At 33.3% G+C, this 23180-nt stretch overlaps 3 protein-coding genes across 3 annotated transcripts in view; 2 read left to right on the forward strand and 1 right to left on the reverse strand.

The window, feature by feature from the left end:
* Positions 1–2394, forward strand: part of LOC115450250 — a 72160-nt gene extending 69766 nt beyond the window's left edge. The window contains exon 5 of the mRNA XM_030178252.2: positions 1239–2394. Within this exon, the coding sequence (XP_030034112.2) occupies positions 1239–1921 (683 nt within the window). The 3' untranslated portion in view covers positions 1922–2394. The remainder of the gene's footprint in view (positions 1–1238) is intronic.
* Positions 2395–4515: 2121 nt separating this feature from the next.
* LOC115450252 (protein IMPACT-B) lies at positions 4516–10622 on the forward strand. The gene is made up of 6 exons (XM_030178253.2): positions 4516–4733; positions 4883–5115; positions 6406–6538; positions 6738–6841; positions 7378–7584; positions 8232–10622. Exons 1-6 carry the CDS (start codon positions 4707–4709, stop codon positions 8323–8325), a joined length of 798 nt encoding a protein of 265 aa, XP_030034113.2. The 5' UTR covers positions 4516–4706; the 3' UTR covers positions 8326–10622.
* A 4942-nt stretch (positions 10623–15564) lies between these two features.
* On the reverse strand, positions 15565–22973 carry LOC115450247 (structure-specific endonuclease subunit SLX4). The gene is given in 7 exon segments (XM_030178243.2): positions 15565–16036; positions 16539–16691; positions 17280–17539; positions 18005–18201; positions 18203–20305; positions 21254–21444; positions 22772–22973. Coding segments are annotated over 6 exon segments (2805 nt in total). The 5' UTR covers positions 21274–21444; positions 22772–22973; the 3' UTR covers positions 15565–15964.
* Between the last annotated feature and the right edge of the window lie 207 nt (positions 22974–23180).

Below are 23180 nucleotides of genomic sequence, written 5' to 3' on the forward strand. Positions count from 1 at the left end.
AGGTAATTTCAATATTAAATCGAAATTAATAACATTGTGCCCGGCGCACTCGATTACCCTCAGCAAAAAGTTGTTTTCCGCCTCGATTACTCCCACGTCATAGTTTATTGATACCGGCTTTGATGCATAAATAAATCTCCGCGTAATTACTTACTGTTCCTAGTATGGGATTCCCTGGTTAGGATATGTGTAGATTTAAGATGGCTGTATTTTGTCCTTTTGACCTCAATCTTGAAATTGTTGTACAAGTCCAGACCAATAAATAATAATCTGTGCAATAAAGTAAAAGAATAAAAGTATAAGAAAGTAGAGTCAAATTTATATAAACTTAGATGTTTTGACTTTGACTTGTAAATAGATGAGATTAAAGTTACAACAGAAATAAAAATGTACCGATTGGATTTTTATTTAAGGAACCTTGTGTATTGTATTTTTGTTGAAAGCTTAGTTATTGCCAAATTGTTTGTGTAATTTGAATTTTAGTCTTGCATTCAACATGTAAGGACAATCCTTAAATTAATTCTCTATCTAGTTTTTCGCCAGCGTAATAAGGTTTTTAATTCAGAAGATATATATTCTTACACTACATATTAAAAAAATGCTCCTTAAAATGTCATTTGAAATGGGTTAAGCTATTACGAAAGAAATTAATTAACATCCGTTAAAAAATCCAATCTATTTGTCACATAATCAGATAATATCTAATTTGTTTATTTAATTATAAACGATACATTAATCAATGTTTAAACATAACAGCAATAAACTAGCGGGTTGTAAATTAATGAAGAACACCTACAGCGAACAGGTGTGAGGAAGTTATGAGAAATCCTTCGTAGACATAAATACCATTGTGGAAAGTAGTTTGGTTATTGAAGGTTTTCGATGACATCGCATGTTCATGCGTGATATTAATAAATTTGAATAAACTATGGCGTGTAGTGAGTGGATTATTCTATACTGGCCAGGGTCTTTACTGCACCTGATGGTATAAAGAGTGTCATTTAAACAAATGTGACCGGATTTATGCCGTATTTTTTTTTTGAGTTCCGACTGCACCAAAATCGTTACTGTTGTGGGTTTTTGGGTTTAAGTGGTCTGTTTGAGCTTCTTGTTTATGTAATATCGACAAAAATTTACTGTTAGAACTTAAATAGGAATTTCTTATTAAAATCTTGTTACTAGAACTTAATTTTCAACCAGAATATATTCAGTCAATAACTTCAATTTTTTTATTACAGAACCATACCCACAACCGGATCTACAATCAAACATGATGGACTACATGTCTCTCAAGACATTGCCCCCGGCGCCACTCACGTCTCAGCAGAACCCGCCCTACTTCGCACATTCGGCAGTCAGAGTCCCTCCCCCACAACCAACAGAACCACACATCTACGACAGAAGACTTGCCACATCATGGCTGCTGGCGAACCAAGTGCAAGCCCAGGGTCTTCTGAAACCATACCCAATTTCCCCCTGGCAGAGAATTATGATGCCTTACCATGACTCAAAGAATTTCTCCCCATACGCCCTAAGTTTGCACAATGATCTACTGACCAGGATCAATACTGATGAAGTGAAATCCGAGAACTCTGAACACATATCCGTCGAAGCTAGCGACGATAGCACGGACAGACCAGATACAGAAGAACAAGAGCGAAAAACACCGACCGAAAAGGAGAAAAAGAAGAATCCGTATTCCATAGAAGAACTGTTAAAGAAGCCCGATAAAATGGTTACTTCAACGCCTATAGGTTTCCAGAATTTTCTACGACAACCCAGCGGCAGTATGGTAGAATACCAGAGTCAAGAAAAGGATAGCAACAGAAGTTCCCCAGCGAGTTACTGTTCAGTACAGAGCGGTGTCTCCAACGATTGCTTCTCCGAATCTGCCAGTTCTGAAATAAAGGCGGGAAATTAATATCTTTATTAATTTCTAGTCGAAATGTAAAAATATAATAAGGATATAATTTCTCTTTTAAATGAACGCCATAATCATCCATGATGATTACAGATTAGAGATTAGATTAGTATTTAAATGTTGCCATAATTGCCCATTAATTTTATAGATGATTAAACATTCCATAAAAATCTTTAGTTTTACAAATAGATGGACAGCTTTGAAAAATATTATTCATTATTTGATTATGATTCTGTGATATTGTAGAATAATAGGTAATTAAGCTAGACTAGACATTTAGGTGTGAATTAGTTTGGAACTCGAATTATAGATCTTGGTAATCGTAACATTCGTTTGAAATCTGAACATTCCTTGCCTTTAAATTGTAAATTCAAATATTTTATTTCATGCTTTTAGGCGTTCGTTTAGTTATAGCTATAATAAATTAGTTTAAATTATGTAAATAATGTAATGTAGTTTCACTATTGTTATTTATAAAAATGCACAATAAACCAAATATTAAAAAAAAAATTACTTATTTATTAATTAAGTACTTCATAAATAAATAAAATATCATGAAATTAAACAATTTATATACCTTCATCCTATATTTCCAATGCGGTAGACAGAGATATAAGCAGTACAGAATATATACTAAGCCCCGATAGTTATAATGTGACACGGTATAATGGTGGTCATCACTGCATAATATCTTGATTCTATTAAAAAAAAACCATTTTCATTTTCCATAAATTTAGCTAAATACAACACAGCTTTTCCATATAGCAGGGGTTCCTAAAATATTTTTTACCACGCCAATTTATTGCCTAAAATAGAAATGACCTCGCCCCTCCCAATGCAGGGAAGAGAGATACCCTTGACGAAAGAGATGACAATTATTAAATTCATCATACCTTACCTATACAATAGGTAGGTACTTGCTAAATAAGTATATAAACCTGAACGTGGCACTTTAGAGCGGGTCTTTATCTACTTTTCCACTTATTAAGACGTTTTTTGACACGTCGTAATGCGAATATGAAGAATATAAGTTTGTGTTTGGATTTTTGAAGGAATCTTGAGACCCAAAAATATCGTACTTAAAATATAAAAAAAGCTTTCTATTATCTCTATTGTTTAATGGACAGGTTATCAAAATAGCGATTTGAATATTTGGCGTATTTTACATCTAGTAAAAAAGCTAATTTATTATTACAAACTTATTTTTTGCAGTTGGTGTAATAACCGTGTTTAGAAATCGAACGGCAAAGTTAGGTTTGTCGAGTTTGAACTTACGTATAAGTCCTGTATATGAAAGAAAGATGGATATTATCTTACTTATAAGTTCGTATGGAACTCTCTTTGCGCGAACTCGTACTTATCCAGTTCTTTTAGTTTTGCAACAACGTTGATATAATATTTAGCTGACACAAATATGCATTAGATACCTACATATATTATGCAGTCGCGAAGGAAAATGTAGACACCAGCAAGAATGTGTATAATCAAAGCATCTCTACATTATAGTACTCATTCCCCCTAGAAAGCCCTGAGTAATAATCGACTAGAAGTTAATTAAAAATCGAGCCCGAAATAATTACATACATCGGTGCAACATTAGCGTGGATTTGAGGCACGCGTAATAGTTCCGTATGTATGCAAATAGCCTTAATAGATGTGACTTGGATGGCATTATGGAAATGCACGAACAACCGGAAACTTTGTAATTTCATACATTTCGATTCGCATTTGGTCGGTATTACACTTCACACGACATTACTAAGTTATGCTATTGTGGTCACGCATACAGTGAATTGATCAGATCAGTTGCAATTGATGTTTCGTTACCCTCGCATATTTTATTTGAGATTTTTTGTCTGGACCCATTGTCGTTTATATTTTATATTTCGTTGTAGGTACCACCAAATTACGACCTTTGGGAAATTAGAAAGAAACTTTGGGAAATTAGTTAGCCTACCTGTCCGCTTTAAAAGCGAAATATTTAGTAGCGAAATCCTCCGTCTTAGTAATTATCTATCAATTGATTTTAAAATTCTAATCTGTAAATCGTTCCCTATGGCTACGCGGTATACAGAAATAGACATCTAACGCCCTCTAGTAAGTTAATTAAAAAGTACAAAAAGTTCTAAAAGTTTTTGTATTCAACCCCGCATGGCATGAACTGGTCTAGTCTAGGGTACAAATTAAAATACATTTTGTCCTTCAATGTGTATATTAACTGAAGAAACTGTAAATATAATATTTTTGTGTGTTATTAAATTTATTCAGTTTGACATACATAAGTAATACTCGTGCCATCACTATTACAATGGATACCATTAGATCATGGACATTTTGTCCGCTGCACATTGGGCGGCCAACTTTGAAAATAATTTTAGAGGAAAACTATAAGACAAAAAACCTTTATTGTTTAAACTTATACCAGGCTGTATAACGACACATACATCTTTTGCAAATGCCATGTCGTGTATTTTCTTTTTTCATATCTTCTAAGAGTACTTCCTATTTATAATATTATACAGAGGAGTAAATTTTATTTATAAGTTGGTAAACATTAATTTGGAAGCCACAGCGGACAAAAAGTCCTCGGTAAGTTTAGCCCATCTTGCTAGTAAGTCAGTGTCACCGCACTATTTTTATATTGACAGAACTTGTTTTTGTGACATTTGTGTCAATTGTTTTCAGTGGAGTATTTTTAGTAAATTAATGAATTAAATCGTTTTTGTATCACTTTACCACGTATTGAGGCATATTTGCCATTATCTTTACGCTGCAATTTACAAATATGGATACCGATAACGTAGCGAAGCAAGTAAGTACGAAAAAGTTACACACACGCAATTTGTCACAGATGTTTTCCAAAACATTTAAATTGATAAGATAAAATCATAATAAGTTTAATTGCTAAGGTCATAATAAGTTGTAATTGACAAATATATATATTTTTTACATATATTTTAGGCAGAGGAAGTAGAAGCATTAAGCTCAATTTACGGTGATGATTGGATGACTGAAAGCGCAGAAACGAGGTCGTATAGAATTAAAATCGAAGAAAATAAAAATGACGTTCTTTTGTATGTGACCTTACCCGAAAACTACCCTAGCCAGTCGCCACCCAAATATGAACTATCCGCTCCATGGATGGACAGAAAGTCCAAGGAGAAACTTCATGCTGCCTTAGATGAAGTTTATCTGTAGGTATTTACTTTTATTATTTCCCTTGTATTACATTTTAAATATTGTTACCAACAATTAACACTATGCTAGGCTCATTTCCATTTTAATTCACATTCTTATAATTTTTAATGAGCTCAATTTTTTTAGCAGAAAGTATTAGGCATTGAATTCCACAAATGCTCAACAATAAAGTCTAGTATTTAAAAAGTTATCTTATTTTTTTCTTTAAACATCTATGGTAAAATTGACTTTATTGTGTTGGTACAAATACTGGTATCGATTAACACCTTTTTCATTTTTGGCTGTGAAAATATTGTGTATACCAGTGTACCCACATCATGATAGTTGGTTTTAGACCTATGTAGTAGATAGTGTAATTTTTCTCATTTTCAGTAACATTTTTAACATTACAGTAAGTTACTGTGGGCTTATACTAAGCACAAACTTAATATCACTACCTGACCCAAAATCAAACTCAAGACCTTAATGTATTTTTGCATATCTTTATTTCCCTGAACCACTACTTTTTACATAGTAAAAAAAATCACTCATTAAAAAGTACTTTAGCATCAAATACTACTAATTGTTTTTTATTGTAACTTGATTAACCTGTTTTAAAGAATATTAAATTGACATCTCACATTACATAATGAGTAATCTAGTACAATTTTAATGTGATTTTTTTGTAATGTGTATTTTTTTATAAAATTATAAATTATCTAATATTATCTATATATTACTATTTACAGCAATAACTATATACCCCTATATATGAAAATTATATGAATGTCAGAGTATTAACTTTGACACAGCTATATGCAGGAGTACAGATAGCAAACATTTTTATAAAACATGCACTAGAAATACATTAAATAAAGAAATTAAAGATTACATACAATACCACAACCATATACCATGTCACAATCACTTTGTACCCCTTTTTAAGTAAATTGCCCCCACATGGGATTGTAAGACTTGGTATTAGTTTATATTGAAGAATGCAGAAAGAAATATTTTTTAATATGGAATTCAACAGTTGAATTCGACCACTGAACATCCTCTTGTTTAATTTATATAATGTAAGGCAAAGTTATTTGTACCCAGTCTATCATATTTTGTTAATAAAAAAAGAATCATCAAAATCGATTCATCCAGTCAAATTTTCTGAAGTAACAAACATAAACAAAATACAGTCGAATTGGGAACCTCTTCCTTTTTTTGAAGTCAGTTAGAAAAAGAGCAACAAAGTGTTAGAATATATATTATTTTGTAAAGAAATTATAATAATTTCATATTGTATCTCTCAGGGAAAATATTGGTGAAATGGTACTATTCCAATGGGTTGAGAAGATAAGAGAATATCTGCAGACATTCAAACCTGCTGCGGTTGAGAAAATTGAACCTAAATCACCTGCCGTGGAGTCTTTGGATTTAGCCCTGGTATGTTATAGCATCATTTATTATATATAATGTTAATTTTTCAAGTTTTGTAATTGAGCTTAGTTCAGAATTACTAAGCTTATTTTAATTTATTATAATTTAAGCTTGTTTTGGTTTAACAATACCAAGCTCATTTTTTTAGTACCAAAGTAAGCTCAGTACATTTAATGTGGCACTGATGGGTTGTTTATCTGAACAGTTGGACATCAACTGCCCGGACATCACACATGGTGAAGTGATAGCTGACAGGAAAAGCACTTTCCAGGGCCATGCAGCTGAGGTCCACAGTATAGAAGATGTCAAGTATGTATTTATTAAATTCTTTATAGTTAGCTCTACCTATATAGTAATAGCAGTTAAATTTTAAATCAAGTTATTATTTGAGTAATTTTTCAAATTAATTTACATTTTCTGGTTAATTATTACTTTCTTCTAACATTAAAAACAAACTTGCAGGTCCCCTAGTATTTTGAATAAGTCCAATTATAGAAAAGTGATATTTTATTGAATAAAATTTTATAAATACATAAATTTGTTGAATAAGTCCAATTATAAAATAGACATTTTATTCAATGCAACACTATACATACATAAATTTGTAATAATGTTTGTTCTTCATGTACTTGTAGTACATGAAGAAACTGTTTGACGAATTTGAATAAAATTTTGCACACAGGCTGTATATTGATACAGAGTACTTTTTTCCTACACAACTATTTTTTATTACCTACATTTCTATTTCGAAAAGTTCATTTATTGGGGCAGAGCTATGAAAAACACTGAGTAGTGAATATCTATTATAATACTGCTAATCACAACTAATTATATTACGATTCCAGCGCAGTCTTAACAAAGCTAAAACAGAACAAAAAGATACTAAACGCGACACACAACATGTACGCTTATCGTATTGAACGGAAGACGGCTAAAGGCACGAGTATACTGCAGGATTGTGACGACGACGGGGAGGCTCACGCTGGGGGAAGGATGCTGCATCTTCTACAGATACTGGACCAGAAGAACACATTGGTTGTTGTCTCGCGATGGTATGTTTCTGCTAGACATGATAGTCAATTGAATAGTAGAGAGTTCTTGTTCTAGTGGTAGCCAATACTGCCGTGCTTAACTCAAAAGCGGTATCTCAAAAAAAATTAAAATCTTGATTTTTATGTCGTCAGATAGCTTAAAGAAATATCCATCCAATGAACTTACCTAAATAACGGTATTTTGTTTAAAAAACCTTAAGAGAGTTTTCTATCTCAGTTTTACATACAAAACTATAAAACTATATTTACGCCTTTGTGCTTAGCACGGCAAAATAGGCTGTTGATTGCTATGTCTTGGGATTGAATCCTTGGGTCCATAGACAAGATGCCTTTATACAATTGTTAGCACTAATAGAAAAAATATATGCAAATGGCATAGCAATTAGACTTATCGGATATATCATTCCCATTAATTTGTTTTATATTCTATTTACATTAATGATTTTAGAAAAACATTTTGTCTAAAGCTTCAGGCTGGGTTTTTGTGTGACAGGGTGTCGAGTACAATGCCAAGCAGTAGTACTCCAAAGTTTTGACTGCTATTCTATGCATAAGCCATTGTGAAACTGTCAAGCAAATTACCAAATACTTACTTCATTAAATAAAAAAATATGAAGTAACCTAAACCCTAAATTTCTGTTTTCTAGGTACGGTGGCATCCAACTAGGCCCAGACAGATTTCGGCACATAAACAACGCGACAAGACAAGTGATACAGCAAGCGGGCTTGTTAAAGAAATGACCATATGTGCTATAACAAATAAGTGTTCCCTCTAATTGTTGTTCTATGTAAATAAAGTCATGGAGACTGATTTTAATAAATTTAAACTGTTATTGTAAAGTGGATATACTGTACTATAATTCTGACTGCAAATCTAAATGAACATTTTTGAACGAATTTCTTTCCTAACCGTATATAGCATGAAGTTGCATACAATTCGCTAAATAAAATGGCGGCTTGACAGTTCTTCATATTTAATCGCTTGGTGTTTTATTAATGTACTGCCTAATATAAATTATTACAATGCAAAATAAGGGATATGTCATTCCCAATAAAGTTCAATTTCTTTGATCAATTTAATATTGTGTTAGAGTCAGCATAAATTAATACTTACCATGGTAGATAGTGGAAATTGAAATCCCATGACAATCAAAAAATTACCTTACGTCTTATTGTAGACAGTTGATATTAGCATAAAATTGTATGGGCTAATTTGACTAATTTGAGGTGTTATAGCTATTTCAGCTGTATGTTAAAAACATAAAGTTGTTTTTACATTGTATGAGAACTCTATTTTTCTTAGCCGCAAATGACTCCGCCAGCGCTAACCCAAGGCCAATGAAATTATAAATCTCAACACTTATCAATAAGTAATTGGCATTTTATAAATAGTCCTGCTATTTACACTTTGAATAGTTTACAAAACACTTGTCACTTGTCGATAAAGTTTTTAAAAAATATGTAAATAAATTATAATGTATGCGGTATTAATTATGTCTTCAAACTCCACTAAGAAAACTAATATGGAAGATTGTTTTTTTTTTATAGAAACATGATGTCTGTAGTGTTATTAATTTTTCGATATCAGTAAATACATAACGTATTTTGTATATTTTTTGTGAAAGTTTTTTTACTCTAGCACTAATTATACGACACTAGTCACTTATAATTTTTTATATGTTAATAAATGTTTTTTTCAATCAAAAAATATTACTCAAAATTATCTGACTAAATGAACTATTACTTTAGGTGGGTAACTACGCGCGATTTTTGAGCAAAATATACATAGATATATGTAAACACTATCTAGCAGTAAAATATCTATTTGAATCATGAGAAATGTGTTACCAATTTTCAAACGTGTAAATTAAGTTTAGTTTTTTTACTATGTAGTTTTTATAATTGAACTATATAACTATATATATTGAACTATTATCTAAATTGTTAAAGCATTAATAATGTAGGTAGTAATTGTACGCAAAAATATGCATTATTAATATAAATATGCATATTTTTTGCCAATAAGAAAACATAAGTGGTATATCACTTCAATATTTCAACTATTGTTTTATATAGAAGTTTGAAAGGACAGGCATACTTGTCAACTTCTGTCCCCTAACTATCTTGTAAATCTGTAAATCCAGACGAAACATTTTAAGCTATATTACATTTGATGTAGAGTTCAAAATGTCTTAAAATGGATGTTAAGTATATAGTTGTCTTTGTTGTTATGCAATTGTTAGTTTAGATCCATTTAATTAATTGCTCAATGTAACATATTTTTCTATGATAATTGTTATTTGAAACTGTAGCTACCCAAAATAGGTAGGCACCCAGTTAATTACCTTATTCCGAAGATTTAGATATCAGAAGGGTATTTGACTCGCTTCTGTTTTTTACATATATATCAAATATTTACCTCATATAAATTCTAGTACAAAAAGATTGATCAAAATCCGTTAAAAAGTCATGACCATTCACGTGCCTTTGAATTTTGGTAGAAGGGGTAAGTGTCAAGGAATGAGAAAAGAGGCGCAATACGCGCACGTGACGTCATCGGGAATTACGATGCGTATGAAAGAATGAGACGGAGCGATATCCACACTACGCCCAGACTACGGCACATAACAATATTTGAAATATGAATTATTGCCTCATTTATTAATCAATTTTAATGCTGTTAACAAAAGGTTTTCGTTCATGCTATTTATTATATTTAGGACATTGTATAAAATCAATCATAGCCAAATAATTCATTCAGTGTTTTAACAGATTATAATATGAAACATATTAAAAAAAAATAAGTGTTTTTGAAACATCATTAAACAATTGACAAGCGTGCAATAAATACCACCATCAGCGTAACTAGACCTTGGTGTATGATCCCTTATATGTAGTGTCAAACCGAAGATGGTTATTTTATCCGAAGCCGAAGCTTCGGACTTCTTATCTATAGTAATATGTCTAGTTTTAAGTAATCTGTCAATGGAATGGTGCGTAGAACACAATGTTATTTGTAATAAAACAAGTTAAAATAATCACAATTGTATTTATTGTTTATACGCCAGAACATATAGTAGATATAGCTTTTCCGGTATAAAAGTCCCGCTTTATATTTTATTATTATATTAAAATAGAATATAAATTATTTTAAGTTAGATCTCTAGGAATACATCGGTGAAAACTGCATATTCATATTAATATTACACAATAAAACTTTTTTCATTATTAAAACTGCATATCATTACAGATTAAAAATTAAAGACAATAAAAAAATCATTTGATTTACATTTGGCAGACGATATTAAAAATTTCAGACAAATTTATTACACCAAAAAGTTTTCTTAAACCACGAATCGCAGTTACATTTGCAATCCTTGCTGTGGTGGTTGTAATGCGGCGGATTCCCGCATGATGTGGCCTGGCAGCAGTTGAAACAGTATGCCTTACATGCATTGATGCAGCACGGCTGACCGTCCATTAGACACGAATCACCCTTGACCAGAACCACCAATCCAACTAAAAGCAATACTTTGACGAATATCATGGTTGGAGTATTGGAGAGCAAACTTCAACTGATTTGTACGAGCACTGTGTTGTATTTATATGTTCTATTTCCCCCACGTATAGCTCATTGAACATTTTATCTTCCTCCTTTTATTGTGTTGTTATCACATAGTGATATCCAGTGTTGCCGTATATTTAAAAGAAATGCCCTTCTCAAATAATTCTGGGAAACATCGAACTTTAATGCATACGCAGTACGAGTACGGCTACTGCGCTGATGTCTTGGGTTCGAATTCCGAGTCGGGCCAATAATAAATGTGGCTGGGATTGTACATTCTAAAACTTACTTAATCGCAGGTATAATTCGGGAAATTGGCGGTGTGATGCCCCCGTGCCTCGGATAGCACGTAAAGCTAGTAAAAAGTAAAAGTTGGTCTTGCGCCCGATCTCTCTCCGGTCTTATCGGATTGTCGTTTCACCGGATTATGAGAGGGAAGGAACAGAGAGTGAACCTGTGTATTGCGGACACACTTGTGCACTATATTTCCTGCGTACCTGGCTGATCTTTGAGATTGGCCGCTGTGGCTAAAATTGGGCTAGGAGGGAGTCATTAATTTGTCTTATTTAATAATAGGCGTCACCAGCTTCGTTTAAGTGAAAGAACTTTCCCGGTATAAAGGTCCTGTATTGTAGTATGTCAAAGTGCCCTAAAAAATCAGATTAAAAAATTCAAATATTCCCTACGAGATCTAGTTACCTGTAGAGAAAGTACTAAATACTCCGACCCGTTCATAATATAAATTTGCTGTAGGATACTGTATCGACCCGGTAGTAACCACTAACCAACGTACATAAGGTACAAAATCCACCCTAACACCTTCATAAATGTGTCGCGTTCCGGTGTCAGCCTGTGTATATTCGGTATTGAACACGGTGGCATAATTATGTTGACTGGGGAGAGATAATTATCTCTGTCAGTCTATACTCTATCTGGACGCCACTCCACTTACCATCAGGCGCAGTGGAGACACTTAACCGCGCCCATATAATAAAAAAGGGATAAATATATTAGGGATTTTCTGTAAAGTCCAGGGAAATTTTCAGTGACTGGTAACACTGGACACTACAGCTTAATAAGAAATAACTACTCATTGTATTCTTGGCATTGACCTCATATTAGATATTGGGAACGTTTATTAAAATTGGCAGTTAACGACTCGAGAATACCGCAAGTCCAAATCACTCATGCTTATTTGTCGCCATTTCCGTTCAATATTAAGCAGTGCTGCCACCGTCTACAAAATTATCCAGTGTTTAGGAAAATATAAACAAAGAGATTAGAAGAATATGCATACACAATATGAATAACTAGCTTTTGCCCGCGGCTCCGCCCGCGTTATAAAATTTTTCAGGCTAAAGTTTTCCGTTATAAAAGTAGTAGTTTCCCGGGAGCCTATGTTCTTCCCAGGGTCTCAAACTGTCTCCATACCAAATTTCATCTTAATACGTTGGGTAGTTTTTAACACGTTCAGACAGACAGATGCAGCGGGGGACTTTGTTTTATAATATAATTTTTAGAACTTTTAAAGTGGAACAATCCCGTCATACATCATTGTTGCATAACTTTAACCGTTTACGCAGCGCAGGCAACGGAAGCTCTCAAAACTTATAATTTTCTCCGTTTTTGCAACATGTTTCATTACTGCTCCGCTCCTATTGGTCATAGCGTGATGATATACAGCCTATAGCACTCCAGGAACAAAGGGCTATCCAACACAAAAAAGATTTTTTCAGTTCAAACCGGTAGTTCCTGAGATTAGCCATTACTGCTCCGCTCCTATTGGTCATAGCGTGATGATATATGACTTTGAGCACTCCACAAACAAAGGACTATTCAACCCAAAAATAATTTTACAGTTCGAATCGGTAGTTCCTGAGATTAGCCATTACTGCTCCGCTCCTATTGAATATAGCGTGATGATATATAGCCTATAGCACTTCACGAATAAAGGGCTATCCAACGCAAAAATATTTTTTCAGTTTGGACCGGTAGTTCCTGAGATTAGCCATTACTGCTCCGCTCCTATTGGGTATAGCGTGATGATATATAGCCTATAGCACTCCACGAACAAAGGGGTATCCAACGCAAACAGAATTTTTCGGTTTGGACCGGTAGTTCCTGAGATTAGCGCGTTCAAACAAACAAACAAACAAACAAACTCTTCAGCTTTATATAATAGTATAGATTAGAAAGTTATTGAAGTTGCTATCTTACTAAGTATTTTCGGAGGGAAAATATTGCTAATTTTAAATACGTATTGTAGGCAGGTACGTGATATCTATATATATAAAAATGAATTGCTGTTCGTTAGTCTCGCTAAAACTCGAGAACGGCTGAACGGATTTATCTTATCTTGGTCTTGAATTATTCGTGGAGGTCTAGGGAAGATTTAAAAGGTGAGAAAAATTCGAATAATTGCCGGGAAAATCCTCAAAACAGCATTTTTCTATTTCCCATACAAACGTTTTCTAAATAAAATGGAGAGTCAATTTGTAATTTATTACCGCTGCATAAAGTTCAAATTCGCGTGCGCGTTGGAGGATCTAATATCGCGTTCTGAAACTCAACAAAAGTGAAAGTGAATCGCGAACGCGACAAAATTGCATAGTCTCAAAATACATAGTACATAAATAGTGGTCGGCTTCGAGAAACTCAATTTTAGCTAACTTCAGTTGTTAATATAATATATAACTCAAAGGTGACTGACAGTGATATATCAAGGAACAGCCCAAACCATTGGACGGATCGGGCTAAGACTTTACATGCATAAAGCTACTATGACGTAGGCATCCCCTAAGAAAGGATTTTGATAAATTCTACCCTTAAGGGGATAAAATAGGGGATGAAAGTTTGTATAAATGTTCTTAGATTTTCGACTGATTGAACTGAAATCATAGATTGGGGATAAAATTAGTTTGAACCTATAAGTACCGGGAAAATATGTAGCAAGACTTTTATCAAACAGTGGAATTTTATCCTGGAAAACACCTTCACGCGGGCGAAGCCGCGAGCAAAAGCTAGTTTTTATATATATTCACCACTTCCACAAATAAGGCTTTTTTTTTTAATTTGAGGGATGACATACACGACAAATCTACAATCAGCCAGTCTTGTAAGTAGGCAGAGATGTAACCAATGAACCTATTTTTCACGCTGTTTCATCGTGTGATATGAGGCGAGCCTATTGGTATAGTATCACGAATACTTATAATGATTGCTTATGTTTACGCGATTCTTTGACATTAAAATAAAACTGCTTTACAGATTTTTTCCCATATATTTGTTTAATATTACTTATTTTATAACTTTAATGTTTCGGACGACCAACAACTCAGTCTCTTCGTGATCAAGAAGACTGCAAACTTTGAAACGTAGTAAATAAATTTATCGCGAAAAAATCCGTAAAGCTGTTTTATTCCAATGTTTTTATTTTTATTCTTCCAAAAACAGGGTATCTTTTTAAAGCTCATGGCAACACTGGGAAACACTGAACTCAGCGATGAATAATCGAGGATGGATTTTCCTTGCAATATTCCCCAATGCTAACGGCCGACTCCAGCGGGCCAAAGGCAAATATTTATTAACCAATTAAAATCAATTATCTGTAGGGATGCCAAACTCACTTTATTCTAATTGGTACATTTTCGCTGTCAATTTTTTTTTATTGGTTTAAATGACGAGACGAGTTTGACGTTCGCCTGATGTTAAGCGATACGACCGCCCATAAACGGTAGGAACACCATCCAACACTTTGAATGCAAAGTATTGTTTAGTATTTCACTGCGCTCGCCATCCTGAGACATGCAATGTTAAGTCTTATTATATTCAGTAGATTATTGTATAGTATTGATTTATCGAATGTAACAGTTAGGGCCGTGTAATGAAATCGGCCGTAAATAAATTTAGCTTTACTTTTCCTAGTTACATGCTGATATCAGTCTAATATTTTTTTTACAAATAAAATAATTTATACAATAAAAACATTTATTTACATTATTCAAGAAATATACAATATAAGTACCATAGCTACCGAGAATATGTACACATTTTTTAATCAAGCAGCTGACGCACTTTTTAAAGCACATTTTTGTGTAAAAGAAACTTAGTGAAAAGAACAGTCTAGTCTGCATCGCGTTTACATCGCGTTTTATTTACGTCTGAAGCGAGTATTAGCTTGTTTAAAAACGTGTACATAAACTTAGAAAGGCTCGGAAGACGAGATAATGTATTACTCATAATCAAAATTAAGATCAATTTAAATTACAGAACTAATATAAATAGTTGTATAATGATTTCTGTTTACACGAATCAATTTAAAACTATTTTTCTTATTTTATCGTGGTTTTGAAACATCTGGAGGAACTTATAATATAAAACACCGCGATATAATCCGAAAATAGTTTTATTTCGAAAAATACCTTATATCTTAGGGTGACGAGCGCAGTGCTTTGTAATTCAAAAAGTGTTGCTACTGTTTATTGGCAGTCGTGTCGCATACCACCAGGCGAGCTATTTGCCCGTCTCGTCACTCATTCGTATAAAAAACACTCACTATCGTCACGTGACAGCCCTTAGAATGTGGCAATAAATACGACACGTAAATCCGTGTCGTTTCATCATGATTGGTCGAGAGACTACCACGTGATTCACGCGAGGGTCTCTTAGCCAATCACAAACATCCCAGTAAAACGACACATACTTTCGCGTGGTGATTGTTATGCCACACTCTAGACCCGCAGGTCAGCGCTTTTGCAATAATTATCTCGTTTCCTTGGCCTCACAATAAATTACTATTATTAGTTTGTCATATTATTAATACTTATTGTTTTTATTATCAGCTGTTTTCACGGTTATGCATTTCTTGTCCATGAATTTGAGTAGTTCCTGCAAGATATAAACATAATAATCATATTAATCCTGCAATACCGTCCCGCTGCTGGGACAGACCTCTATTACTATGGGATTTAAAACTCAGCGGCAATGGCTCGGGGTAGTCAAACGGACTACCGAAACGAAGGTTGCAAACTTAAAACCCACTCTCCCAACGGAAAGAAACTCTGTCTTCACTACATAGTATAAAACAAAGTCGCTTTCTCTGTCCCTATGTGTGCTTAAATCTTTAAAACTACGCAATGGATTTTGATGCGGTTTTTTTTAATAGATAGAGTGATTCAAAAGGAAGGTTTATATGTATAATAATAACATCCATTAAATAGTGGAGAAATACTGTTATTTTGTTATGTTATACCCGTGCGAAGCCAGAGCGGGCCGCTATGTTTTTATATACAACGTTCACAGTTTTTCTGTACTGTATTTAGTATCAGCATTGCACCCGTGCGAAGCCGGGGCGGGTCGCTAGTAATTTATATTTGTATGTATAACTTACTTTAGGGTCGTATCTGTGCCCATACGCCACTAGTTGTTTGTGTATGACGTCGATATCCACGGGCTCGTAGCGCAGTATCGACTCGCGCAGGCCGCGACGGCAGGACACGTAATTATGGAACGCTATGTGAAGTGGCACCCTGCACGAGTGTACCTGCAATATGATATTCAGCATTAATATATTAGCCATTTGCTTTTATCAGGTGAGGCAGGGGAAGAAGTCCTATTTCCTCACCTACTTTAAGTCCCACCAAATATTTTGGAGAGCGGTGCCATTTCCTTCTAAACGAAAGGGAGTGGCCATGTCGAATTTAAATTGGCGAGTACTCTGGATACGCATCTTAGTGCTTTCTTCTCAAAGCTGCATAGGGTAGGCACTAACCTCAAAAGAAATTGTTGGTAGACACCCAGTTTTTGTTTGAATTTTCAATTTTATATAATTTAATGTCTCTTTTCACTGATAAATAATAATATCAGCCTTGTATAATATACTCGCCCACTGCTGGGCACGGGCCTCCTCTACTACTGAGAGGGATATATATAAATATTATTTTTTCCCATTCTTTAGCGATATTTTGAAATCGGTTTAACTTCTAAATTACTTTTTTTTATTATAAATTCACATGTATGTTATATCTAAACTAGTATTTAATTAATTGTCTGTCTTGCTCTTAATTGGCTGAACCAATTACGATAGAATTTTTATTACCATATAGGAATTTATGACAGTAATCCAACCCACCTTTGCTTTCTCCCTTTTCTGAAACACCCAGTCCTCAACCGCACACTCGGTTTCCTTTAACTCGGGCACTTCATTCGTTACTTCATAAATATCTTGGATTTCCAACATTTCCAGAGCTTTTTTTGGTGATGGCAATAATTTCTTACGAATACTAGGCGGTGTTACGTCCAGTTTCATCCTTTTTGCTGGCGATGGTAAGTCATCCATAGATTCTATGATGGGATGTGTTTGGTTGTATATGTGTGTGAGTAATTGGATGGCTGGAAAAAAATCAATTTTGTAAATTATTAAAAAAAAAAAAAACGTTTTTAATTTATAAACATTTTGAAGGTGTGTGTGATAACCCACATTAATCCAGTGTGGACTAAGGCCTAAATCCTCTTGGTAGAAGAGGCCCACGAGAAGCGGTACGTCAATATTTATACTATTATATAAAGCTGAAGTTTTTTTGAATGCATTAATCTCAGGAACTAATCGACCAATTTTGATTTTTTTTCTAATAGGAAGCTACATTATTCTCGAGTGCTATAGGTCACTTTTTATCCCAGGATAACTTCCTCACGTGGGCGGAATGGCGAGCAAAAACTAATTGTATTATAAATTATAACAGTAATAGATACTATTTATAAATATGTATTTATTGCTAAGATTTATGAATGTTCTGAAATTTGTGGTCATGCAAATTGTAAATGATATCATGTATTAGTTATTTATTTTATATTTACCTCTTTTCCGTTTGAAAGGCTTGAGTCCATATTTGTCTAATTCATCAATTATTTCCGGAGATGACATTCTTGTGTAATCAGGCATTGGAGTTACATTATCGAATTTTATTATATACTCATTTTCAGGTGTTTTTGCATTTTCTTTTAAATTGTCTATATTTTTGTCTGGCGTACCTTCTCTTATATCATGTTCATTATCTTTTTAACTCTAATAACAAATCATCTTTGTTTAAATTGCCACCTCCCTGCTCCCTACTTTTTCGAAAACTAGGAACATTCGGTAAATTATCTAATATTGATAGACCTCCAAAATCAAAATTCTCACGTTTAGACTTGTGAAGAGAATAGTTAAGTTCATTGTCAGTTAATCTGAATTCGGAATTTTGAGTTGATTGCGAAAAGTCTCCTTTGTTGTCCTTCGCTTTTGAACTATTTGATGATCTGGACATATCTCTTACATCGTAGTAGTCATGTATAATAGAAACTTCATCATAATCTATTGATACGTTATCTTTTTTGCCCAAGTTATACAGACTTGAAGTTTTTTCAGTTTTGTCTTCTAAAGGTAAAATTACTGTCTTGTCACTACCATTACTGTTGCTGTCTATTCGACGTACAAGACCTTCACCCAAATCTGAATGATCTCTTTTATTTTCATCTTCATAACCTTTAGTTAGAGATGTGCGGGAATTATTTCCTTTGTAGACTTCATTTGCATTATACAAGAAAGAAACTTCGTCATAAACTACAGATATATTATCTTTGTTACCTAAACTATTGTGATCGTCCTGGATTTGAATTACTTTATCACTATCGTCCTGCAATGGTAAAATAATTGTCTTATCACTATCATTACTATTTTCAAGTGAATGCTCGAAACTGCTATATTTTTCATAAACTCCATCCATTTTTGGAGTTGACGTATTTGACGATTGAGTCAAATCTATATTTGGTTCGAGCATATCGTTATTGCTTACTTCCCCCGCGCCTATTTCATAGTCTTGTATTCCATTATCATCACATTTATTTGGAGTAATATTGAATACATCCAGATTACTATTTCTTGCAGTATCATTGTTCTTTACCTGGCTGTTAGTATTCTTTTCTATAGCAACGGTTTCGTCTGATGATTGTGTCAAATCGACATTATCGTCAGGTAAATCATTATTAATTTCTGTACATACATTGTTTTCACTTATTTGGTTTTTAGTATTGTCTGTAGGTAATGATTTCAAAATCCTATTATTTTCTGTGATGAGATCTTCATCATTGATTTTGCTATTGGTATTGCTTTGAGTGATGCTACTAGGGTTAGACGAATTTGGAGATTTAATAAAATGTTTGTTGTTTTCATTTCCTTTGGTGTGTTGTGTTGGTTTATCATTGCTACAAATGTTATCACTATTATTTTCTACGCTTTTAGAGCCTTTATTAGTATGGGAAGCATCTCTTCCTTCTTTAATTTCTATAACGTCATCTTGAGTTAAATCATACAACACATCACAATTGTCTTTTTTACTTGGATTAAAGTCCTTATTTATTATTCCTGCATAATCACTAACATTTAACGGCATTGTATCATCAAAATTTTTGTTACTACCAAAATATACTTCGGGTAAATCATCACCTGATTCTGATGATTGTGTTAAATCTAATGTACCTTCATTTTTCTCAATCGTAACAACTTCTTCGCCTTCAGGCACTTCTTTTGGATTCACACTTACATGTATAGCATTAGATGTATGGGCAACACATTCAGTAATCTCCATAAAATCATCAGATATTCTTCTTGTTAGTTCTGGATTACTTTTTTGAGATAAGGTGACATTACTATTTGTAAATGTTTTGTTCTTCAAAGGCACATTATTGACACATTCAGTCAAATCCATTATATAACTAGCCTTTTCATGTACTGTAGTATTTGTGGGAATTACTTCTAATACTGACTCTTCATCATCAAAAATATCTGGAGAACAACTTCTGTATATTACTTCATGATTTGTATTTTTATTTTCAGTTGCTATTTCTTCATTTGATTCCTCTCTTTCTGTGATTACGCTAGGAATATCATTATTACTACTTAATTGATTATTTACTTTACTTTTTAAATTTTTACTGGCATGTATCTGCAAATGTTCTTTTTCCGTCTGTTTCAAGCTTATTATTTTTTTACTTTGTGTTAAAAGTCCACTTAATACAACGTCTAGTTCTTCTTGAGAGCACTCTATTTCACTGAAATTCATTTTTGTGCTACTTGAGACTTCAGGGCTGGCTGGTCTTCCAGGAATCTTTGCCCAATCTCTGAAAATACAACCGTTACTTGTAGACTGTTCAACTAATTCAATAGTATAGAATATTTCATGATTCTTTATATCTTTGTAGGATATATTGGTAGATTTATGAAAGAGTGGCGTACCAGCGCCTTCCAGGTAATCGAAATTGTTCAACTCATCAATATTAGGCAACAATACTTGTGAATATCTATTAGCTACAATTTGCTCTTTTTCAGTAGCATTTTTTTCTATTAGTGGATAATGTTTCCTATGTCTGGCCCTTTTCTTACTTGTTATTTTGGCTTCTGGTACTTTAAATCCATATTCTTGTAATGTTGTTTTGATATTTTTTATCCTGTCCTGGGTACTGATATCTTTTGGATCATCTGTTTCAGTTTGCAAAGATTTTGATAGAGCTATTGCTAGCTGTAACTCTTCAGTATCAACATCTATGCCAGCATTCTTGCACACTGTATCAAATTTTTCTGTATAATTAATTAAATCATTTTTCTTAGCTTTTAAAACAGTTCTTATGTCTTTTTGCCCTTTAGGCTTCTTTGCTAGTTTGCATGGCTTCCTGGTATTGGTTTTAGCAACTTTTGGGCCACTATGGCTTCTCTTTACCTCTTTAAAGTCTGACAGGCTATCATCCATAGATTCTTTAGTGAAGTATTTGCTTGTAATTGTATTTTGGTTTGTGTCACTGGCAACAAATAAAACCATTTGTTTGAATAGAATAATTTATTACTATAAACTAAAAAAATTATACACTGTTTACACTTTGTCAATAGGCTTTACAAAGAAAATGTTAGAAGCAATTCAGAAACCATAATAACATGTAAGACTAACAGAATTTATATCCATATAGAAAAAGGTCCTTCCTATCAAAACTCTATGTATTCCATTTAAACTTTCAACTTGCAATGAATATCAACATATACATCAGCCTAAGTGTATTCACAACAAATGAATTTACCTATTACAACCTACATTCATTATGCTTCTGGTCTGTCAATACGTTTAGCCTCCTCAAGCGCCTCTCGAATTTGATCGCCAGTTTTGCTTGACAAAGAACTGGCAATGAGCATCCTTCTTTCAACCTCTTCTATTGGATCTTCATACAGTACATCCCATGCTTTACGAAAGTTGGTTGTAAAGCTACCAAAACTGAAAATATAACCATAACTAAGTATATCATTTGAAATTTTTGGTAAGGATAATTAGTAGAACTTAACCATTCACAACAAAGCACTGATTTCACTGGGGGTCGCACCCTACATTCTATCAATTCTAACATTCAATCTTTTAATTCAATTAACATTGAATGTTTTTTTAATCTTTATTAAGGGGCGGCATAATCGCTTATGCGACTAAGCCCCTTCATAAAGATTAAAAAAAAAAAATAATACATTCAATCTGAACATAGTCAAAATGACTGATGTCATGATATAATTTTTTTTTATTGCCTAAGTAGGCAAACAACAAGTGGTCCACCTAAAGGTAAGCAACTCTGGCCACCAATGAACTTACGCAATATCAAGGCAAAGACAAGCATGTATGTATGGTACCAACTTTTTTATTTAGATACACTTAAATCTTAAAAAAATCCTCTATTCTATTTCATAGGGAAGTATATGTATTTGGTCTTGCAGTAAATAATATTAAGTAAAGGAAGAAAGTTAACAAAATAGCACACTAAAGCCAATATTTAATATTAGGTTTGATTTGTGTTGATGATGTTAGTCTGTCTATTAAATTGTTTATTGATTGTCACTGATTGCTGGTCGCCGGATACAATTTATATCTTCCTGGATAGCAACCACTGTACATAAGTACAAAAACCTGCCATAGTAGCCCATGTAAGTATGTCACATTCTAGGATCAGCCTGTATATTGGCCCGTTGGCACCAGATGGTTCCAACAAGCCGGCATAATTGTGTCGACTGTCGAGGGATAATAATCTCTCATCAGTCAACATTCTATTGGACCCCACTCTACTCACCATCAGGTGAGTAGAGTGGGGTCCTTATAAAAAAAATGTTATTATCGACCTAATACAATCCATTACACGTCTTATATACTAACTACACTCACTACAAATATGTGTTATTGTAGCTAGGCTTGATTTGCTCTTTATAGCCTGCACTTTGGTGTAATACAAAAATATTGCATTTATATTGTTTAAATATACATTATTTACTAATGTAAACTTTGATAGACAGTAATAGAGTAGTGTGATTGAAACAACAAATTTATACAAGTATTTTGTTCATCTCAGAAGGAACCATAACTACCAAGCACTTTTGTTTTTATACAAATTCACAATTTGTTTATTATGCTGTATCTTCAGACTTGTCATTTTTTTCACACATCAATTACAATGGTCTTTAGAACATTCTATATAAAATTCAGTGTACAAACACCACACTGATACAAAATATCAAATTCAACGAAATAACCTCAAAAATTAAAAACATTCTTATTTATAACTTACTGGAAGATTAATCCAGTTATAATTCCGGCGGTTATAACGCCAATACTCAATGCGTTTCTAAATCCAGCGGCTGGGGTGCCTTTAACTCGTCTAGGTTTCCATTTTGACGTATCTACACCGACCGCCATGTTTTCGAAAATGCGTATTGTTATTACAAAGCGCTCACTTATAGCGCCGTAATGCATAAGGAAATTTGAAAATATATATTAGTGGTAGAAGTATTTTTATTTTCCGGGAAATGTGAATAAATCTTAGTTTAAACAACATCAACAAGTGAATTATATAATAAAAACAATATATGTTTCTATTTTAAATGATATACATGGACTAAATTCTTAATTCCTTTGCTCAAAACATAAATTAAATAATAAATCAGCTGATAGCAGTGATGCCAGATTGGATAATTGCC

Source organism: Manduca sexta, chromosome 5, assembly GCF_014839805.1.
Source record: "Manduca sexta isolate Smith_Timp_Sample1 chromosome 5, JHU_Msex_v1.0, whole genome shotgun sequence".
In the NCBI taxonomy this organism is placed as follows: Eukaryota; Metazoa; Arthropoda; class Insecta; order Lepidoptera; family Sphingidae; genus Manduca; species Manduca sexta.